The sequence below is a fragment of the Copadichromis virginalis genome, linkage group LG23 (assembly GCF_057382275.1).
Source record: "Copadichromis virginalis isolate Kocher_CV1m ecotype Utaka linkage group LG23, C_Virginalis_male_GT1.1, whole genome shotgun sequence".
Lineage (NCBI taxonomy): Eukaryota > Metazoa > Chordata > Actinopteri > Cichliformes > Cichlidae > Copadichromis > Copadichromis virginalis.
This window is the reverse complement of record NC_140639.1, coordinates 29,765,530-29,774,711: the sequence shown is the minus strand read 5'-3', so window position 1 is coordinate 29,774,711 and position 9,182 is coordinate 29,765,530. Positions and strand designations below refer to the sequence as shown.

At 40.6% G+C, this 9,182-nt stretch overlaps 2 protein-coding genes across 6 annotated transcripts in view; one reads left to right on the top strand and one right to left on the bottom strand.

Annotated features, from left to right (window-relative positions):
- The first annotated feature begins 355 nt into the window (after positions 1-355).
- On the top strand, positions 356-2,947 carry LOC146681337 (gamma-glutamylaminecyclotransferase B-like). 3 transcript variants are annotated; one of them, XM_085449787.1, is made up of 3 exons: positions 384-417; positions 1,271-1,376; positions 1,585-2,947. In XM_085449787.1, exons 2-3 carry the CDS (start codon positions 1,371-1,373, stop codon positions 2,077-2,079), a joined length of 501 nt encoding a protein of 166 aa, XP_085305913.1. In that variant the 5' UTR covers positions 384-417; positions 1,271-1,370; the 3' UTR covers positions 2,080-2,947. The 3 variants fall into 3 exon arrangements, with proteins under 3 accessions (XP_085305914.1, XP_085305913.1, XP_085305912.1); XM_085449786.1 differs by having other exon boundaries at positions 403-417; positions 1,227-1,376; XM_085449788.1 differs by lacking the exon at positions 1,271-1,376 and having other exon boundaries at positions 356-417.
- Positions 2,738-9,182, bottom strand: part of LOC146681336 (FERM, ARHGEF and pleckstrin domain-containing protein 1-like) — a 68,698-nt gene continuing 62,253 nt past the window's right edge. For all 3 annotated transcript variants that reach the window (XM_085449783.1, XM_085449785.1, XM_085449784.1), the window contains exons 24-28: positions 8,870-8,982; positions 7,773-7,933; positions 7,000-7,107; positions 4,876-5,027; positions 2,738-3,857 (exon numbers count right to left, since the gene is read on the bottom strand). In XM_085449783.1, coding sequence (XP_085305909.1) covers positions 3,782-3,857; positions 4,876-5,027; positions 7,000-7,107; positions 7,773-7,933; positions 8,870-8,982 — 610 coding nt within the window. In that variant the 3' untranslated portion in view covers positions 2,738-3,781. The remainder of the gene's footprint in view (positions 3,858-4,875; positions 5,028-6,999; positions 7,108-7,772; positions 7,934-8,869; positions 8,983-9,182) is intronic.

Below are 9,182 nucleotides of genomic sequence, written 5' to 3'. Positions count from 1 at the left end.
ATGCCAGCAGACGTGCACGGGCTGAAACCTATATCAGCTGCCCGGCTAGGGCAAGAGGCAGGTTAAGGTTACAGATCGCCAGTCTACAGGAGGGCAATTAATGACAAAGTCAATTAATTAATACATACAATTAATTTTTCAATAATAATCTTATTTCCAACATAGTTAGTGAAAAATATTGATATTTAATGATGTATTTAATGTTTAATTGTTTATTTCTTTGTTTGTTTTTTGCTTAATTTTGACTTCAGTATAGTATAAAAACCCTTTTTCTAGGTCCTTTCCCACGATGCCCTTGTTTTGTTTGTCACTTTAGCGCCCTCTGTTGTTTCCGCCTTTATTTGGATTGCTTCCACGCATGCGCCATCCAGAGACAGTAGTGACGGCTCTTTCCAGTAAAGCTACTGCTTATTCAAGGTGGGTCTGCGCTTCTTTATGGTAGATTTATGACGGAAAAAACGTGTGTCACTTCACAGCGTGTGTATTAAAGCTGCACTTCCGGTATCGGTATTGTTCTTACAGCTCGAGCAGGTTTGAGGAGCTCTGAGGTAGCCTAGCTTATGCTTTTGCATTACACAGTGATGATGTGCTTGCCTGGTAATTGTAACTGACTGTTAACTTACCCATAAGCATAACATGGTGTAAACAGTGTTTTTCACTCATATACTGTCATTGAATGACCTCTCCCAGCTCTAACACTAAAGTATCTGTCCGATTATCTCTCAGCCTGTTAATCATTGAGCACGTACTGTACTTTATATTAATAACCAATCCAAAGAGATCCAGTCACGACAGGTCCAAGTTCACAAGTCACAGCATGACAGGAATGTGTGCAGATCCAGTCTGACAGTTGCTGTTGTAGGTAGTGTTTTATTATAGTCATGTTTAATCTGTGCATGTAATGCTAATCTGCTGATTGTTTTCTGTCACGGTACTGGGTCGTGTGACCCAGTGTTTGAGTTTTATGTATTTTTGTATTCATTTTTGATCTAGTTAATTTCTAGGTTTCTGTTTAGTCCTTTATTTCTTAGTTGTCTACCTGTCATGTTTCATGTCTATGTGGTTATGTTAAGTCTATGTCTCCGTGTTTCCTGTTTTATTTTGGAAGAGTCTGGCGTTCTTTGTTCATTGTAGTTAGTGTTACTCTCCCCTGTATTGTCATTATGTTTCATAATCAGCTAGTCAGCTGTGTTCTCATCTGTCTCTGCCTCATGTGTGTATTTAAGTCCTCAGTCTTCCTTTGTTCGTTGTCGTGTCGTATGTGTATCAGTTTAAGTTCACTCCCGTCTCCTCGCCTGTGTTCGCGCCTGGGTCCACCACACACTCTCCACAAGGTCTGCCTCCGCTGGCCGTGACAGCTTTCCTAATTAATGCGTGTAAGGAGTTCAAATTTCCAAACAGTGTTCCTAGATTTGAGTTTGATTTTATTTTGAAGGTCTGATCATTTTAAATGAGATCAAATTTGCACTTCTGCACAAGTGACTGACATACAGAGTAATAATAAAATTGTATAAATATATTTTTGCCAGTAATACCTGCTGGGAATTTGCTCACAGAGATGTTTCTCCTTTCTTTACACGACAGGTGCGTCTTTGGTCCTCTGTCCTCATGACTCGGGTCTTCGTTTACGGCACTCTGAAGAAGGGGCAGCCCAACAACTACCGCATGTTCGAAAGCAATAATGGAAAGGCCGAGTACCTGGGTTCGGCGTTCACCATCCAGAAATACCCGCTAGTGATCACCACCAAGGACAACATCCCTTTCCTGCTCAACATCCCTGGCCAGGGTCACCGAGTGCACGGGGAGATCTACAAAGTGGATGACCAGATGCTGAAATTCCTGGATGACTTTGAAAGCGTCCCAACGTTGTACCAGCGGACGGTGGTCCAGCTGGAGGTGAAGGAGTGGGTGGGGAAGACGGAAGGAGAGGAGAAGGTGTCACCGGGGAGCATCACGGACGTGTTTGTGTACACCGCCACTACGTACAAGCCAGACTGGCGCTCGCTGCCGTGCTACGAGAACTACGACTCAGAGGGAGATCATGGGCTCAAATATAGGCCTAGAGAAGAGCGGGACTGATCTCATCATGCTGATGCAACTGACAAATGGACCTCTATGTGGTGTTAGCAGAACGGGTGAAGGAGCTCTCAGGAAAACAACACCTGGACATGGGTGCTGTTTCCTGTCGTGTGTCGAATTGAAATAAATCACAAGAGAAATTAATTTTAATAGCAGATAGGCAGGCTTACAATCAAAGTAAGCATAGTGTAGAGAAGGAAAAGGGCACACTGTGCCACTGAAAGTTGCACATTAGTGATGTTGTTTACAAATTTGGTTTTCTTTTTATGATTTATAATCATCTGGGAAGCATTATGAGTAATGTATGGCCAGCCTGTGCTTCATAAAAAGTGATTGCATAGAAGTCTGGGAGGAAATGACCCAGCTGCTGATCAATGTGTGGTGTCAATGCCATTAAACAAAACACATTGTGTCATTTGATACACCTGCTCTTAGCAGTGCTGTCAAACATAAGCTCCGGGTGCTAGATTCAGCCCAGCAAAGGCTGCCAATTTGACCCACTGGGTGGGCTTTGGAAATTTTTATAGCATTTTTACACACTGATAAAGATCTCAGATTTTTAACATTTCTTTTCATTTACTATGGTAGAAAAAATGATTTGCACTATAAATGTGTAGTTAAATGTGTTTATACTGACAGAAAGGAGATTTTCACTGAGTTTGACACTCTAGGCTTAGAGCATTTATATTACACAGATATGAACTCTGATTTTACACTAATCTGCAGACAATGTGTTTAATATTTACATTCTGCACATCTTTGTTTACCTCAAAAATAAAAATTCACCCTGATTTTTTTTGTATGATCTTCCATGTGCTGTGTTCATCCCCTCTAAGGGATAAACTCAATAAAAAGAGGAAAAAAGAAATTTTTGTATAAGTTTCATTTTGTTCCATATGAACACAATCTATTCATCTTTATTTTAAAATAGTAAAACCCATAAAACTTGAGGAATACTGAAGAGAAGGTAATTGGCAATAAACCAGCAAAATCTCTGTTGGCTTTGGAAGAAGGTTTCAGGTGTTTTGAAACAAGACAAAGAAAAAAAAGAATTAAGAATATTTCACAGTGTCAAAAGTACTGTACAAAAAAGATGACTTAATAATAATAATAATGATAAAAAAAAACATTGCAGGATTTCTTATTGTCCAAACTTACATTACATTTAAGTCATCAAATTACATACAGACCGATTGTCATACAATTAAAAACATAATTATTGTGTCCACATGCACACAGCTTTCTACATAACGTTTATTTCCAATCTTAAGACACTTTTCATCCATTTCAGAAATATAAAATATTATAAAGCACCGGCCAAATATCAGTGAAACAGAGGAGCGCTCTGAGAAAGTGAGGCCAAAGGGATTCAGATCCTTCGCCCGCGCTCGAGTATGCCTTTTCTCTCGCTTTGGTGGAAGAAAAAAATAACACAATGTGGCGCTCCAGGCTGACAAGGACAAATGGAAAAATTACACATAGAATTACATTGTGGATGACTGCAGACCGTTTTTGCTAATCAAACACTAATGGTGTGGAAAGTGTAATAATAAGGTGAAGAGAGAAGACCTCTGAGTGGAGTCTGTGTAAGGAGTCAGAGGTAATAATTAGTGTCAGCTTGTGCAGCTGGAAGAGTCTTTCCTGGTGTTTGTGCAGTCGAGATCTTCACTCAAGAGAGTATGAGGTGGAGGTGGAGGAATCATCAGTAAAGGTCTTTCCTGGTGCTCGGCAGTGATCGGCTAGTAGAGCAGGTTGCGCTCCGGATCACCTCCATCCACCTGGTGGGAAAAAAGGATTTATATCAGTAGCTTCAAACATTGATTGAAATATATCAAACATCGCAGAAGTTCTGTTGGAATACTCCGTCCATCCGTTTACTCCACCTTATCTAATTTATGGCCATGGGAGGGGCTGAAGCATATCCCAGCTATCATAGGGCGAGAGGTGGGGTGCACCCTGGGAAGGTTGCTAGTCGGTTACAGGGCTAAGGAGACTGTTTGAATAGTGTTACTGTTAATATTCACTTTTTAAAATACTTAATGCTTTCCTTACTTGGGTTTGCTCACAAAACGTTCTATTAAAATAATTTAAATATATAATGCAATACAACTTGGTAAATTGAACTAGACAGAAATTGACTTTTACATTTAAAATGAAACAATTTATCTGAATTTCAGAAGAGGGCCCAGACTATAAGCAGTCTCTTTCCTGTAGTTTGTAATTGTTTTTTCTAAACCTGTTTATTGGACCCACACATAGCATGTAGAAATGCCTTTCAGCTGTTCAAGTGTCAGATTAAATTTTAAGCCTTTATTTACAAGTGCTCTTTAAATGAGTGTCACTCTCTTACCATCTGTGCTAGAGAGAAAATCTAAATGTTTCAGAAAGAAGAGAAGATGAGCTTTATATTTAGAACATGATATTCAGTGTATGAACACATATAGTAAATGCATTTCCAAATATTCCTAAAAAAAAATTTTTCATTTTAATTTTCCAGGCTTTAGATGACACCTGAGACCACTGCATACCCATATGAGTTGCCACTCACAGCTTAGCCACATCCTAAGGCATATTTTGCTTTATTTTCTATTTTACTGTAAAAATGGTGACAATTTAAAAAGTCAGCATCAAGCTGTGGAGTTGTTCTGGACATTAAAAAGATTTAAGGAATTTATCAAACGTTGTAAAAGATGGATGTAGCTTCAGAGAGTCGGATTAAAAAAATAAAAGGATGGTTTAAGTTAAAGCACGTAACTAATTGCATTTCTGTATTTGCCTCTATTACTGTACACCCACCTCTCAAAGGTGTACTCGCTCTCTGATCTGAAGTAGTAGACGTGAGACTTGAAGTGGAGTTTGAAGACGTAGTCCTTGTGGATGTTTTCTGACTCCGATGGGACGGTGACAGAGTAGCCCAGCAGAGGGAGGCTCGCCAGAGGGTAGTCATCCTGCACATGAGTCAGAAGAGGGAAACATCTGTTAATACAACCTCTACTATTAAAGTGATCAGAGTAACCGAAACTACATTCTGTGGCTGCGACTGCACAAATTCAATCTAATTCAATCAGTGTTGGGGAGTAACGGAATACATGTACCACCATTACGTATGTAAAATACAAAATATGAGTAACTGTATTCCATTACAGTTACTGTTTAAAAAGGTAGTATTCAGAATACAGTTACTTTGTTGAAATGAATGGATTACACGGTGGTATTTTCCTGTTTCTGTCACCTCTCTATTTTTGGTTTCCACCAAAACACACATTATGAGGCTTCTAATGCCTGGGTCTCAATCTTGCCGCCCATGTCACCTCTACATGCGGCCCGCATAATGCCGTGAAGAAATATTTTAAAAAATTATTCACAAAAATGATTTAATATGAAGGCAATAGGGAGAGTGTTACAGGCACAGCCCTAAAGAATGTAGCCTCATGGGCAGTGTAGTCCGTGCTGCAGGGAGAATGAGCTGCCATACCTGTTATGTGTCTGTGAGCGCGAGGGAGGGAGAAAAAAAGTTGAAAAGTACGAGTTGTCACCGAGCAGAAACGGGAACTGGAAGCATGCAAACATAATAATAACCACTGCAGCCAAAAAGAGTGCCTGACAAGCCCAGTTGTAAGTAAGTTATTAAGACTCGACTGTACACTGTATTCGTGTTTCCGAAACAATAAGTTTCCTTTTGGAGCAGCCTTTCAACGTCTCTCTCTGGCTCTCGCTAGCAAAGTGGACCCAGACAACAAAGTAAAGCTAGTTTTCAGCTACAAGCCCGACATATAAGCCAGAGGTCCCTTTACTACGGTTTGGAGCCGCGGACCTGTTTTATATACGCGCAGAATAGTTTTCTATACAAGATCGCTGAAAAGAGTGCAGCCTTACCTAATGTCCACCTACTGTTACTCATTTATATTAAGATTTAAACATCTAGTTTGTTTTAGTATGGCGAATAACCTTCAGTAAAAGTAATAAATCACACAGAAATAGTACATTCATGTAGTTGTGAAAAACATGATAATATATTAAGTAACCACAAGTATTCAGAATACCTTATTATTATTGAGTAACGTAACGGAATACGTTACAAAATACATTTTTGGGGCATGTATTCTGTAATCTGTAGTGGAATACATTTTAAAAGTAACGTCTTGATGCATTCTCAAATATCCAGGAAAGTAAATCTCCAAAAGTTGATTCTGTTCATCTGGACGTAGCGTTTTGTGGGAGAAACGTTTCATCACTCATCCAAGTGTCTCAGCTGACTGCAGGTTTCCCCAAATCTTATAAACAGTACATTTGCATAATGACTGAAACCAGCCCACTGAAGGAACAATGGGCTGGGAGGTCAATCAGTCAGTCAATCATAATTATGCAAATTCTCATGACCATTGATCAACAACCACTGACCCCTCCTGAATCAAGGAGGGGGCCTAAGGGTACATCTTTCGCCATCTTACAATGCTGTGATTGCAGCCATTCCCCAACTCTCTGTGAATGGTACTCATGGCCATTGATCAGTGGTCTTTGATCAGTGGGTTTGGTCAGTGGTTGTTGATCAATGGTCATGAGAATTTGCATAATTATGATTAAGGAACTGACCTCCCAGCCCATCGTTCCCTCAGTGGATATGAGGGGACGATGGGCTGCATAATGACAGGTTTTCAGTCATTATGCAAATGTACTGTTTATAAGATTTGGGGAAACCTGCAGTCAGCTGAGACACTTGGATGAGTGATGAAATGTTTCTCCCACAAAACGCTACGTCCAGATGAACAGAATCAACTTTTGGAGGTTTTAAAAGTAACCTTCCCGACACTGAATTCAATAAATTTTAAAGACACTATCAGCTTCCCACTTTGAATTATCAAGTCAAACCATTCCTGCGTATTTGCACTGTAACTGCCAGTGTTTTCCTTCTCGTCTTACCTGGTGTGACTTGTAGAAAAACAGACTGAAGTTGGTGAAAACCACCCAGAGTTTCTGCCAGCCATTGCTGTTCTTAAACTTCCTTAGCAGGTTACCTGAGAGCTGGTTCTGTGAGGGCGACAGAAGAAAGGAGAGAGCAAAAAGCAAATGGATAAAACAATCAATGATGCAACACAGTGTTAGTCTAACTGGATGTTAAAACGGAGGAGATTATGGGAAAGAGAAAGCCATCAGGTCCTGTCAATGTAATATACTCATGTTGAAATTTAGCGTGAGCATCAGTAGTGCAAAAAAAATGCATAAATATTTGCGAATTTTAGGAAAAAATATTTATTATAAGAGTCATTTATTAATTTATTTCTGATTTGTATAGCTAAACACGTTTGCAGCTGTTGCAGTACCTCTCTAATCCAGCAGGTGTCGCTAAAAGACAGGCTGTGTTTTCTGTACCAGCAAACCAGCAAAGCAAGAGATGAAGTCTGCTGAGGGGCCTCATCAACTCACTGGCCGCACTACTGATGGCCTCTACCAATGTTAGTGCACACAGATGCAGAAATAGAGATACAGATGGACACCGATGGAGAAAGACAAAAACACAGATATGAGCAGAAAGAAAAGACACAAAGGACATCGGGGCAATGGTTCTTTGAGCAAGAAGAAGAAGACAGAACAGCGGTAAACAAGTGGGACACAAACAGGCAGCTGGACTCCAAAGACAGAGGTGGGAAGGAAAAACAGGGAATGTGGCAGGAGAAGACGGGCATTAGTGGTACCTCCACAGCTATGCTAAAGTCCACCATGGAAACGCTGGTGTTGCGATGCCAGCAGACATGCACGGTGGTGTTACCGCGATGACCCTGGCGCTCCAGGGACGAGCGCGAGCCGCCAAGCTCGTCCTCAGACTCCTGCTCGCCTCCTCCGTCCTCTGAGAGCTCTGCAAAAAACAGACAGATGAAAACGAGGGTGGTTAGCAGGAGAGAACTTCACTCTGAACAGATGCATTATGAGTTCTTCATTCATTCATGCTCCATGCAATTATAAACCATCAAATTATTTTTACAAAGTGAAAACACCTGTTAGAGCAACCACGCTCAGATTGGACTTTACCACAAATATACTCATTTGTGTACAAATCAGGGTCACAGAGGGGTTGAAGCGTATCCCAGCTAAGACACAGAGCCAGACAGTCATTCACACTCCCGTTCCTATCTATGGATAGATTAGAATAACCTTTTAACCTAACATCCATGTCCATGGGCTTTGGTAGTGGGCTCAAAAAACATGAGAACAAAGCCCTTTTATCGTGGGAATCTTTCAGCATCAAAACAATTTCAATAAAGTTTCATTTTTTTTAAAAAAGGAAAAGAGAAAGAGAAAGAAGCCCTCTTTTGTTGTCACTTGTAAGGCAATACTCTTTAACCGCTTGAGTTAAAAATGAACATGGCATGTGGACTCCAATGACAAACAATGCAGGGTGTCAAACCAAACAGGTCAACGGGAGGAGGCCTTATTGAATAGCTTGACGGATACAACAGGATGAGTAAAGTCAGGGATACCTCGGGTCTGCACCTACATATATCAGGTAACATTAAAAATACGATGAAGCGACCACCTGGACCTGAGTATATTCATGGGGTGTTGAAAGCTGCGGAGGAGGACTGTGCAGTAGTGTCTAACAGGTAAGGGTTGATCTATTTTAAAAAGGCCTATAGAAAAAAGCCTCATAAAGAAGTGTAGACATGTGGTTAATGATTGATCTTATTGATTTTCTGGTTCCCACAGTCCTGACAGATGTGATGATGATGTGGTGTTTGGGCAGGGAGAAGAATCAATTTAACGTTTAGCGTTAAACCAACAGTAGATGACTTACTGTTGTCAGAGAGGCTGGTAGAGAGCAGGTCATTGTTTAAGCTGCTACTCTGCTCTGCCAGGTCGATGGCCATCCTGATGTCCTCCACCCAGCGCTCCATCTCTGATGTACAGCTGGACACAGCAGGAAGTAGACATGTTAAAATAAACAAGTGATAGGGCATCTCTAACTTCAACAGCTGAGCATATCGGTTTGGAAAAAAGGCAGAAAATGAGAAGCCTTCATGAAGGGAAATGCATATTATTAAGTCTGCTTCACATGAAACTGCCACTTTACAGCCAGATAAAACTTTTTAATCAGTGACTGAGTAAGT